The sequence below is a fragment of the Cebus imitator genome, unplaced genomic scaffold (assembly GCF_001604975.1).
Source record: "Cebus imitator isolate Cc_AM_T3 unplaced genomic scaffold, Cebus_imitator-1.0 Scaffold166, whole genome shotgun sequence".
NCBI classification, from domain to species: domain Eukaryota; kingdom Metazoa; phylum Chordata; class Mammalia; order Primates; family Cebidae; genus Cebus; species Cebus imitator.
In genome coordinates this window covers 2,592,019-2,605,759 of record NW_016107481.1, presented here as the reverse complement: position 1 = coordinate 2,605,759, position 13,741 = coordinate 2,592,019, and the positions used below count along the sequence as shown (strand labels likewise).

At 35.8% G+C, this 13,741-nt stretch overlaps 1 protein-coding gene across 5 annotated transcripts in view; it reads right to left on the bottom strand.

Annotated features, from left to right (window-relative positions):
* The window catches only part of RPAP2 (RNA polymerase II associated protein 2), a 123,920-nt gene that overhangs the window by 81,913 nt on the left and 28,266 nt on the right, over positions 1–13,741 (bottom strand). For all 5 annotated transcript variants that reach the window (XM_017544154.2, XM_017544153.2, XM_037744137.1 and 2 more), the window contains 2 exons: positions 9,089–9,171; positions 6,453–6,533 (listed from right to left, as the gene is read on the bottom strand). In XM_017544154.2, the coding sequence (XP_017399643.1) occupies positions 6,453–6,533; positions 9,089–9,171 (164 nt within the window). The remainder of the gene's footprint in view (positions 1–6,452; positions 6,534–9,088; positions 9,172–13,741) is intronic.

Sequence of the window (13,741 nt, the reverse complement as noted above, 5' to 3'; positions counted from 1 at the left end):
GATCTGTCTTGTTTTGTTCACTGATGTACCTCTAGCAAATAAAACAGTATCTAGTATATAGCCAAAGGAGCTAGCTCAAAGAAGGATAAGCATATAAAATAAAATGTCAAAAGAATAGAATTTCCTTTTCTGGCTGGGCACAGTGGCTCACATCTGTAATCCCAGCACTTTGGGAGGCTGAGGTGGGCAGATCACAAAGTCAAGAGTTCAAGACCAGCTTGGTCAAAATGGTGAAATCCTGTCTCTACAAAAAATACAAAAAATTAGCTGGGTGTGGTAGCACATGCCTGTAATCCCAGCTACTCGGGAGCCTGAGGCAGGAGAATCGTTGGAACCTGGGAGATGGAGGTTACAGTAAGGTGAGATCGCGCCACTGCACTCCCGCCTGGGTGACAGAGCAAGACTCCATCTCAAAAAAAAAAAAAAAGAAAAAAAAGTATTTCCTTTTTATTACACTCAAATCTCCTAGAGTTAAGACAGATTTAAGATTTCATAATTCACTTATATATTCACCAAAAATGTTATTTAGAGTGTCTGCTGTATTATCACTGTTCCAGGCACTGGAGAGAACACAAGTAATGTTTTGCTTTCACTTCAAAGTACTTCTAGTAGCAGACTAGCAAAATTTTACCCGTTTTCATATTCTTCCTATTGCTGAGCCAAAATAATTTCCAGCACAGATGCTAAATGAATATATTTACTATTGTTTGAGTGACAATTCAAAAGGGAAACAGTAATATTTGATAGAAAACATTTAAAAAGCAGAGAATTTTCAGACCAGTCATGGTGGCTCATGCCTGTAATCCCAGCACTTTGGGAGGCTGAGGGAGGTGGATCGCTTGAGCTCAGGAGTTCGAGACCAGCCTGGGCAACATGGTGAAACCTCATCTCTACAAAAAATACAAAAATTGGCTGGGCATGATGGTATGCACCTGTAGTCCCAGCTACTCAGGAGGCTAAGGTGGGAGGACTGGTTGAGCCTGGGAGGCAGAGGTTTCAGTGAGTTGAGATCACAACACTGCAGTCCAGCCTGGGTGACAGAGTAAGACTCTGTCTCAAAAATAAACATAAATAAAAAGCAGATATTTTCAAAACATTGAAATTCATACAGATTGAAATACCTTGATTCATCACTGATGAAATTTAAAATTGACTTTTCCATCAAAATATAATTTTAATTCAAATCTAATTTAGAAAAATATGTTTATTCAACAGTGAATCATTATCAAGCAGATTCTGATGGAACCTGCTTTACACTATGACAGATAAACCAATGTAACATTCTAGATAGCAGATTTGTAATGCAATTCAGTGGAAAGGACAGCTCTATTCACTGGGGAAATTCTACAAAGAGCCGAAAAAGCTGCTTTATGTTTAGGTCCCAAAATAGGCTCTCAACTCTGGCTACACATTAGAGTCATCTAGGAGGCTTTTAGAAAATACTAATATCTGAGCCCAACCCTAGCTGAATGAAACTCAATCTCTAGGGTGGAGCCAGACATCTATAGTTGTTAAAAATTCCCCAGGTAATTCTGATGCACAACTGGCTTGAGAATCACTGTTCTACAAGTTCCTATTATTAACTGTCATTTCAGAGAGAAGGATATGGTTATTTATGTCAACTCTTTCCCACTATTAGTATTGACTGAAAAGATTTCTCAGCAGTAGTTACTGTCATCAATATGGCATTTTTCCAGAGGCTTCACCTGGCAGCCCCAGCCTACAAACTGTCACAGACCTGCCAACATTGTCCAGAACCTGGAATCTGAAGACTTCATCCAAATCAGCTATCTTATCAGAGACATTCTGTATTCTAAGCAACTGACATTTTTCCGAAGGACAGTGAAGCCAATTTAAGCAATTTTTGTCAAAGCTTTAAACTTTGACTTAATATAGATTTTCAAAAATAAATAACACCAAGGTTTTTGGAACAGAATTTTATAACACCTCCTACCAAAATAATGCATACTTTTTGGGCTTATTTTCCCAAAACTTTTTATTAAATTTCAAACATATAAAAGTAGAGAGAATATAAAATAAATTCCTATGTACACATCACAACTTTGACAATTACCAACTCACGGTTAGCCATGTTTGATCTATATAACCCCATGTTCAACACCACTGCTAATCTAGATAATTTTGAGGCAAATCTCAGATGTCATATAATCAAGTCTTTAAATTAATGCACAAAGTAACTGGAAGGAACTTAAAGTCACAACACAGGAATGACAGAAAAAAGTGATAATAGTTTATAAATATAAGAGGAAAAGGACATTTGAATTGTCTCCTTATATCTGCAGTGCTGGGATTACAGGTGTGAGCCAATGTGCCTGGCTGTATTTTTCATTAAAAATAATAATATTTTAAGAAACACAAATTAGTCACTACTTAACAATACTTTTTTTTTTTTTTTTTTTTTTTTTTTTTTTTTTTTTTTTTTTTTTTTTTCTTTTCAAGCAAAACCTAGTTTTTTTTTTTTTTTTTGAGACAGAGTCTCACTCTGTTGCCGAAGCTGGAGTGGAATGGTATGATCTCAGCTCACTTGCAACCCCTGCCTCCCAGGTTCAAGCCATTCTCCTGCCTCAGCCTCCTGAGTGGCTGGCACTACAGGTGTGTGCCACCACACCTGGCTAATTTTTTGTATTTTTTAGTAGAGATGGGGTTTCATCATGCTAGCTAGGATGGTCTCGATCTCCTGACCTCGTGATCTGCCTGCCTTGGCCTTCTAAAGTGCCGGGATTACAGGCATGAGCCACTGTGTCCAGCCACTGCTTAGCAATTCTATGGTGAAAAAATAAAGAGGTCCTTAGATGTAGGAGAAAAAAACCAACTGTGAAGAATCACTACAATAGAAAAATGTCGCAATTATCTGTCTCCATTCAGTAAAAGTTCTAAAATTATTGACTAGCTGCCAGAAGGGAGCAAGCAGGAAAACCAAAGGACTGGGAAGGTCAGTGAGGTATTAGTCCCTAAATTATTATTATTTTTGCATTATGCCCTAGAGCAGTAGATTTTCAGCTTTGACTACCCATTAAAATCACTTGGAAAGCATTAAAATCTTGTCCCTTGAATGCCATATGCCAGACCAATTAAATAAGAACCCTCTGGGGATGGGAAGGTGGGGCGAGTAGGACCCAGGTGGCAATTTTTAAGGCTCCCCAGGTGATTCCAGTCAGCCTCTAAATTTGAGCAAATCTCACTAATCAGAAGTATCTGGGGTAGCCCAACATTTTTTCCTAAAGTTTCTAGTAAGTTTCAAGAACCTCAGAATAGTTTTTTAAAAAGACATCAAATTAGATCTATAGAAAAAAATTCTTCTACAAAATACAGACAAAGTAAACTAAATTGCTAGTTGATCTATTCTACATAAGCTAGGTAAAAAAAGTGTAGCTGAAGACCAGAGGGCTTATTCTAATCTTTTCTGATATGTACAGAGTAACTTTATCAGTTTGCTCAGAATGGTGATTAAGTGTTGTCTGCAGGAAGTTGACCAAACACCACATGTTCTCACTCATAAGGGGGTGTTGAACAATGAGTACACATGGACACAGGGAGGGGAACATCATACACTGGGGCCTGTCTGGGGGTCGAGGGTGGGGCTAAGGGAGGGATAGCAGGGGGTGGGTGGATTGGGGAGGTAAAACATTAGGAGAAATACCTAATGTAGATGACAGGGGGAGGGATGCAGCAAACCACCAAGGCAAGTGTATCCTATGTAACCTGTACCTTCTGCACATGTACCCCAAAACATAAAGTATAATAATAATAATAATAAAAGAAAATCAATGAAATGGTCAGAAGCTGTGGCTCTTGCCTGTGCCTGTAATCCCAGCTACTCGGGAGCCTGAGGCAGGAGAATCGTTGGAACCTGGGAGATGGAGGTTACAGTAAGGTGAGATCGCGCCACTGCACNTACCCCAAAACATAAAGTATAATAATAATAATAATAAAAGAAAATCAATGAAATGGTCAGAAGCTGTGGCTCTTGCCTGTGCCTGTAATCCCAGCACTTTGAGAGACAGCAGGATCCCCTGAGGCCAGGAGTTCAAGACTAGCCTGGGCAACATAGTGAGACTGCCCCTTAACTCAACAGAAAACTTAACAAAAAAAATTAGCCGGGCTGCTGCTTGAGCCCAGAAGTTAAGGAGGCAGTGAGCCATGATCACGTTACTGAATTCCAGCCTGGACAACTAAACAAGACCCTGTCTCTTAAAAAAAAAAAAAAAAAAAAGATCAGCCTCTGCCTGATCTGACCTTCCTCTTCCCTCATTCAACTTTATGTTAGTATGATATTTATTCCCTGATAAATCCTGAACAAATCCTAAACTTCAGTGTTTCCATATTATGTGTATCTATTTAACCTTTATCATCAGTGTAGATAGTTGTTAAACACTTTTTATCTCCTTCTGGATGCATGATTCTGTGATAGGTATAGAATAGGGTACCTAAAAAATGTCTCTGGTCATTACTAACAGGGCACACTGCATACAGACAAGTTCAGCTTTGGACTTGTTATTTTGCTCAAACCCTCTTTTGACAAAGCCCAAGGTCAGTCTGAGGATTACATCCCTGAACTTGTGTGTGATCAATAATCTTCGAATTGCATAGTTTCCATGATACCTAATGGGGGTAAAAATCTTAGTAATTACAACCATCATGCCATTCAGTTTATCATTACCTAAATATTCACTTTCAAATATAAACATCCTAGATAAAATGAAGTGAAATGTCTGTATGTGCTTGTTTTATCAGCCAACTAAAGAATAAAATACCACAATAATTAATGATGCTTGTGAAAGCCTAATTTTAAGTATAAAACAATCAGTAATAACTTTAATTATTTAGGAAAATAGATTGATAGTACAAATATTGAATACTAAATTGACTACTTTCTCAAGAACATATCTTGGGAATAGGTTAAAAAATTTTAAATAATCTAAAACAGAAAAATAGACATTAGATTTTATTATAACTCAAACTTTGTAGAAACATATTACCTACTAGTAGTCACAACATTAAAGAAAATAACCTTAAAGACTTATATTTAAATTTCTGTTGGGGAATTCTTCACATCTGTGATGATGAATGAAAATCAATGTCCCCTCAAACTATCATGAGTTGGAAAAATTCCTAAATTTTATAAACAACAGATATGTAATAATCCAAATATAATATCTAATCAAGATATTAAAAAGTGTTAAAACAGAGAAAACTGAACTAGTATCTCAAGTACATTTTGTTTAGTCAAAGTTCACTATAGAAGTCTCTGGAAGAATGTTTTAAGAAATCTATAGTTTTGAATCTATGAAGATTTGATAGTTTAATGTAAATTATTACAAATTATCCTTTTTAGCAAATAAAGACAGTTCTTTGAAGACAGAAGTTTTGAGGTTTGCCTCAAACTATGAATTCTATATACAAACCTCTTTCTAGTAAAAACCTTATTGAAAAACTTTTTCCTGAATTACTTTTGGTGTACAGAAAGGTTAGTAATGTTTTTAAATGTGCCAGTTTAAAATGATTGTCTATTAGGTGTTACCAATGTACAGTATGTGACTGCAAGAGAAATCTCACAGCTGACAGTGCCAAGAAACTGTTCCTGTACTGTAATTTTTACACTTTTAAAATCTGCTACTGTTGACAGCAATAAATTATAATAATGAATATATATGATAAATTTCTTGGATGAAATAATTCATCTACCCTATAAGTTTATTCTGTGTCAGTGCAACATTAGCCACAGGCAAATGTTGATTTTAATATTCGGTCACTGGCATTTGCCCAAAATGTGTATTTGGTACACCTCTACTAATAAGGCATTTAAAGGCTTATTGCTATACGTCTTGGTAGAGAGAGCCTAGTCTTAGCCTGATTCAGTATTTTTATCTTGATAGTTTTAGGAAACATCACAACAATTTCACTCACAATTGATATCAATACTCTATTCTCCCTTCCTTTATAGTTCTTAGCACTTTAAGTCTGTTCTGTGTAATTCAATATTAAATTACCCACTGTCTTGTACTGTTCACTGTACTCATGTGATCTTCACACAGGAGAGTTCTTCCTTTAAGGTGGCATTATGCTTCTTTTACATTGCCCATAATGCCTAGCACAGTGTGGGTCATCCAATATATATTTACTATTTCACTTAAACCCCATAGTATTACTGGCTTTGTGTCACAGATGTAAGTTTCCTTCTCAATTTTAGGCTATTTCATATACACTATCCAAAGTGAAATATATAATGGGTTGAGCAAGTAAAGGTTGTATTCAATAAAAGAGAGAAATAATGTTGTTTAGTGGAGGAGAAAACAGAATACTGTATTTAGATCTGTGACACTGAAAGTAAGTCACTTATGTTCTTTGTGCCTTAGTCTACCTATGGATTCCGCAAGGCAATAAATAAAGTCAAAATAATTAAGAAGGAAAACTGTAATATTAACACTAACCTGAAAGTTCGAACAAGATTTTTAAGTTGTGTGTAAATATCTCCCAACGTAATCTGAAGAGGACCCAGAAGTCCAGGCAATCTGAAAATAAAAAAATTACGTTTATTTTAAAACAAACTTAATTATATGGAACCATTTTTTGGGTTATGCCTAGATCTGGATTTTCCATAGGTAATAATGGCATTTATGTGGAAGCAGTCATATTTAAAAGTTAACCTAGGTTATGACTGGTGAGAACTCATAAGGAAACATTCATAGTAACCCCACATTCCACTTTGTAGTCTGTTACTGAGTGTGAAGCACTGAAATGCAAAATCATTTTGGCAGCTATTTAAATTCCTGTGCCTGGTTTTACTTACCTGTTTATTTTCAAATATTAGACCAAGATGGAAAAAACACAACTGTCCCTAAAATGGTCTAATCTGAGAGTTTATTTTTTCTTACTAAATCCTCATGGTGGGAGTGAAAATTAGTACCGTTTTAGGGAGCAATTTGGCAATATATGTTAACAGTTTAAGTGTGTTTGACTCAATAGTTTTACTATGAAAAAAATTTAATCTAAGGAAATAATCAGATAAACATAAAAAATATGCTTGTTACAGAAAGTTTTAGAGTGAAAAATTGGAAACAAATATGTATCAATAGGTGATTGGTTAGATAAATTATGATATACCCACTTAATAGAATAAGACATTTAAAATAATGTGAATCTATGTTTTTTAATATAAAAAGATATTCATGATAGATGTGAAGTGAAAAATGTGTACATAGTATTGTCCTATTTTTATAAAAACATGTATTATATAATAGTGTTGTACTTCATATACATTACATATCAAACATATTTAATTCCTTCTAGGTTTATCCACAGAGAGAACCAAATAGAATGAATATACATATGCCATATATATGTCAGGGATATACATCAAAATATTAATAGTCATTGTTGAGGGGTGGGATTACAGGTAAATTTTACTTCCTTCTTTAAACCATTTTGTACTGCCTCATCTTCTAAAGTATACGTTATTTTTTTTAAGCTTCTTTTTAAGATCAGTGTGACAGTATAAAAAGCTTCTTATTATGGAAGTTTCACAAATGTTCCAAAATAGAATAACAATAATCTCATGTATATTTCTAGATTTAATTTATTAATTTTTGCTACATTTGCTCCATTTTTCATTCCCTCCAGCACCCAGGCTGGAGTGCAGTGGCATAATCCAAATGTCAGGCAATAATAAATGCTGGTGAGAAATGTGGAGAAAAGGAAGCCCTAATACAGTGTTGGTAGGAATATAAATTAGAAAAACCACTATGGAGAACAGTTTAATCATGAGCATAATCATAGTTTACTGCAGACTCAAACTCTTGGGCTCAAGCGATCCTCCATCTCAGCCTCCTGAGTAGTAGCCCCACAACACCTGATTAATTTTTATTATTTTTTTTAGAGATGGGGTCATACTATGTTGCCTAGACTGGTCTCAAACTTCTGGCTTCAAGTGATCCCCCTGCCTCAGCTTCCCAAAGTTCTCGGATAACAGGTATGAGCCACCACACCTGGCCTTTTTTTTTTTTTTTGTAGTAATATTTTAAAGTAAATTTCTGTCAGTATGTCATTTGACCACTAACCATTTCCATTTTTATCTCTAAATACCAAGGTACTTTCTTATATAATCACAATAAAATGATCATACCCAACCAAATTAACAATTCCTTCATGCCATCTAATATCCAGTACAGATTTAATTTCCTCTGATATTCTAAAATAAAGACTTTTTACAACTGGTTGGTTCAAATATAAAAACCAAAAAGGTCTAACTTTGATAATGAGAAAAAAACCCAACACCTTTCATAAACAACAAAAAACTCCTATATCACAATCGGTTTTGTCTTCGCTCTTCTTTGTGCCTTGGTTAATGTGAAATGTTTTCCTTATTTTCAAACTGCTACAAAATAAGACTTCATATTCACAACGCTTAAACAATGACTGATACACTTTTCCATGTTTTCTGCTAAAATAAGAAAATGCGGATTGAAAAATTCAATACAGCCCTTATACCTCTGGAAAAAAAATCTTCAATTTCCTTTTGAAAGAAAAGCCAAGATAGCAATTTTTAAATGTCATTTAGGACTGGGCTAATTACAAGAACAATAATTTCCACCACGTGAAGTTCAAAGCTAAAGTGCAATGTTGAGTTGAACAAAAACTCAAGTTGCTGAGTGTGAAATTGTTCCAAGAATATACATGCAGAGTGAATTAACATACCCTTAAAACTTTGTAATAACATTCATATGTGAAACTGCTGTGACACATTTACTGCAAATCAGTATTTAAATGAGTCTAGCTTTGATATTTTTCCCCTGACTTCACTGATTAAGTGGGAATAAGGTAGTTGGGTCTTCTATACCCACAATCTCAACCTTCCTCTTTATGATGTGCCTCTGTCTTCTACACAAACATTTCTATTTGTTGGATAGGATATCTTAAAAATTCAAATTTCTCAAGTAAAGAAATCCATGTAAAATTTTCACATTATTTTTCAAAATGTTCAAAATTTGAGGATAATACTTATACATTATGAGCTCATAAATGTTAAGTTAAAAATACTAAAAAGCTGGAATGACAATTACATACTTACACTTTACTCAACTTTTCAAGTACGATGCGTTTTCTAATCTGGTTCTGGGAACTTGAGTCTATCAGTGGAAAGGTGGAATCATGCTGAATCATATTTTTAAACAAAGCAAAACAATCGTAAGTTTACATTGTTTCATTGATAAGTAGAACAATAAACGTTAAAACACAAAAGTTTATATCTGTGGCACAGTAAATAACTAGACTTGAGAATTAGATTTAAATTTGAGTATCATCTCAGTCCTTAGGCTGTTGTAAACTTGCTTGAGTCATTTGCCCTTTTTGGAGAGTTAGTTTTCTCATCTGTGTAAGTGGGATATTAATACCTCCTTTATTAAATGATAAAATGTATAAAAAAAGATTGTGTAAACTGCTAAATGCTGTACAGATGTAGGGGATTAAAATATTAAAATTAGCAAATGCTATAAATATGAGGAGTTCTGTCATCATGTCATTTGACCTTTAACCATTCTAGAAATGGCAAACAAGGTAATTCAAACCAACTCTCTCTCTGAGAACTGAAAAAAGTTGGGGGGAAAAACCCACATTTGTTTGAAACACATTTGTTAGCATCAGAGAGCTAATGAGGCTGTAAAGAATTACAGGCTGAGATCCTGGAGAAGGCAATTCCAGATAGGGTATTAATTTTCAATTTTGATACTGAGAAACTGAGCAGTTCTTCTAATAAAAAGGGTTCAGGGTATCCTTCAAGAAGGGAGGGGTATGGGCAACCCTCCCCAAATATGAGACCAGGACTTGGAAAGACTTCATTTTCAGGGAGTGAATCCCACCTTGAAATCATCTTAATCTCTGATTAGATAACAGTGATATGGAACTGCTCCAAATCATTTATATTTGCTTATAGAAGCAAATATAAATCTATTCTAGAGGAAGACAACATCCTGATTTTCCAGTTATCTCTGTAATTTTGAACATACAATGTTTGGCATGTAATAAGACAATATGATCAAAATCTGAAACAGCCTACAGAGATCAATCCTCAGGGAATCTAGATATTGAAGTTATCAGCATTATTTAAAATGTTTAATATATTTGAAGAAAAATGACAAGGTTGAAAATTTTTGACAGAGAACTGGAAACTATATAAAATAACGAAAATCCTAGAACAGAAAAATACAGTATTTAAAAGAAAGAACTAACGGGTAGACTTTAGAGCACAGTAGAAGTGACTGAAGAGAGAATGCTGAATAGGAAAATATCCAGAATGAAGCAGTCACCACTCCCCAAACACATAAAGCACAAAAGGAGATTAAGAGACCTACAAGATACAGTAAAAAAGACTAAAGAGAAGAGGGAGAGTGGAATAGAAGCAATATCTAAGAGATAACTGAGAACATTCCAAAACTTATTTAAAAATCTTAAACGAAGCTAGAGGAAGAAAACACAATACTTTCAAAAGAGTAGCAATAAGAGATACAAAGGAAATGACAAGGGAATGAATGATATTTTCAATAGGCTGAAAGAAAATAACTGCTAATCTAAAATTCAATATAGAAAAATATCTTTTGGCCAGGCGCAGCGGCTCACGCCTGTAATCCAAGCACTTTGGAGGCCAAGGTGGGTGGATCACCTGAGGTCCGGAGTTCAAGACCAGCCTGACCAACTTGGTGAAACCCTATCTTTAAAAAAAAGAAAAAATATCTTTCAAAAGTGAAAGTAAAATAACGAATTTGCTGACAAAGAAAAACTGAGAAAATTCATTATCAACTGGCACTAAGAGAAGTAACGGATATTCTTCAGGCACAAGGCAAAGGATCCCAGATGGAAGAATGGGGATAGAAGAAGGAATGAGAAACAATGAAAGAGTAATTAATTTGATAATCCAGCTGAGTATTGGCTATAAATAATCTTGTAGTATTTGAAATATAGAGAAAATAAAAATATTGAACAATAGAAATCAAGAGGGGACAGATGGAGTTAAATCATTCTAAGGTACTAATTGTCCAGGAAGCAATAAAAGTATTAACTTACATTAGACTTTAATAAGACACAGATTCAGGTTTTAACCTTTAGGGTAACCATTTAATGATCAGTAAAAGAGTATATAAAAACAAGTTAACAGAGGCTAAAAATGGAATAATGATCCAATACAAAAAAAAGCAAGAGGAAAAAATGGAAGACATAATCAGTGGGACACATAGGAAGAGGAGTGACATGGTAGATTTAAACCCAAATACTGTATACCAATTATGACATGAAATGCAAATGGATTAAATTCTCCACATAAAGAACAAAGGTTATCAATCTAGACAGACTGTCCTTGACAACATTAATACAAGAATGTTAATGTCAGCAAAGTAGATTGTAAAGAAAGAAAACGAATAGAAAGGCTACTCCATAGTGATATGGGTTTCAATTTACCAGGAAGACATAACAATTTTACATTTATATCCAAGTAACATGGTCTCAAAAAGTAAAATTTGCAGAATTAAAAGGAGGAAAAATCAATCCACAATTAAGGTGAGAGATTTTAACTCATCATTCTCAGTGACTGATAGAATGAGCAGACCAAAACCAAAACCCAAACCACCACACCCCAACAGTGCTTCTCAAACGTTAATGGGCATGCACATTTTCTGGGGATCTCATTAAAAAGTAATTCTCATTCAGAAGATCTGGGGTGGGGATGAGAGTCTGCATTTCTAACAAGCTTCTAGGTGATGCTGATGCTGGTGGTTCCATGGACCACACATTGTATAGTAAGGCATTGTATTAGTCTATCTTTGTGTGTTTCTGAAAATTTGCATAACAAAAAGTTTAAAAAATTGACTACCTACCGGTGAGAGTGGTGGCTAACACCTATAAACCCAGCACTTTGGGAGGCTGAGGTGGGCGGATCACTTGAGGTCAAGAGTTCAAGACCAACCTGGCCTGGCCAACATGGTGAAACCCTGTTTCTACTAAAAATACAAAAATTAGCCAGGCATGGCAGCGGGCACCTGTAATCCCAGCTACTTGGGAGGCTGAGGCAGAAGAAATGCTTGAACCTAGGAGGTGAAGATTGCAGTGAGCCAAGATGGTGCCATTGCACTCCAGACTGGGTGACAGAGTGAGACTCCATCTCAAAAAAAAATAAAAAAATTGAAAACCCACAAAGAAAATCAGAGGAAAATATTGTTCAATGGGTGATATTCTAAACATTTAAAGAAACAACATTAATTTTACACACATTCTTCCAGAAAAGGAGAGAACATTTCCCAACTTGTTTTACCAAATGATTACAACCAAAACCTAATAAAGATATTATAAGAAAGGAAAATTATAGGCAGTGCCAGGTTATCTTCATTCTGAAAAATTTTCACCCTTCTCTACCTGTCTTTGTACTTCAGAAGGCTGAACTGCATGGGCTGCATCAGTGGGCTTCCTTGCTCTCTGGCTTTTATCTGAGTTTTGCCAATGATGAATAACAAACTGGATGGTGCAGAAGAGTCAGTTCTTGCTTGGTCTACTACCTGCAGCACTTCCTTGGTACAAGATCCCATAGTCTACTCCTCTTTTTCCTTGAGGTCTAGGGGTGGTGAGGGCTGTCAAACTATGATTAGTGTATTATTCCTTTGGTTTCCTTCACTCTGACCACATTTTCACACTTTGGAAAACAGTCTCATAATTAAACTTTCCTCAAATTACTTAATTTGCATCATATGATTTATGATGAGACCATGGCCAATTCATATGCTAATCTCACCCATTCTGAAAATATGTGCAAAAATTCTAAGGCAAATATTAGGAGACCAAATCCAGTATTATATTAAAAGGCTATTATAGCTCAATCAAATTGAGTTTATTACAAGAATGCAAAGCTGGTTTAATATTAAAAATAAATGTTTGGTCTGGGGAAAAATGGCAGATAGGAGGCAAGACTAATTTGCAGCTCCCACTTGGTGTGGAGTATATGGAGACTCACATCATGAATTTTTGCTCCAAGAACTAACTATTGCAGAAATACTAAAAAGCCAAGGAAATGTGAGTCAGCTTGCTTTCTCAGCTGGGAGGACTGTAGCCTGGGACAAGTTCTCAGCCCTGCTCATCAGCTGCCTGGAAATAAACTTGGTGCTGTTGTGGGGGCACAGTGGGAATGAGACTGGCCCTTTGGGCTGCAGGCTGTGTGGGAGCTGGGTGAGGCCCGTGGCTACAGGCTTTCCCCCACTTTCCTAGTGACCTGTTTGACACAGCAGAGTCAGCCATAATCCCCCTGGGAACATAACTTCATCCCTCACAGTAGCCGAAGCAAGCCCTGCCCAAGGAGATTCTGAGCTCAGACTCACCAAATGATGCCCCCACATGATGGTCTTTCTTTACTGGCCCTGGTAGCTGAAGACAAAGGACTTAATCTCTTGAGAGCTTTATGGCCCCGCCCACTGCCTGACCCAAGGGCAAGCTTGTATCCTCCCTATACTACTGCAGCTAAGGCACTCTTGAAAGCACCACCTACTGGCTGGAGGCCAACCAACACAAAATCAGTGCACTTAAAAAAAAATACAACCAAGGACCCTCACAAAGTCCACTTCACTCCCCTCCTAAGTATAAGTTCTTTAGTGGTGATTTTTGAGATTCTGGTGCCACCCATCACCCAAGCACTGTACACTGTACCCAGTGTGTAATCTCTTTTTTTTCTTTTGTTTTTTTTTTTTTTTTT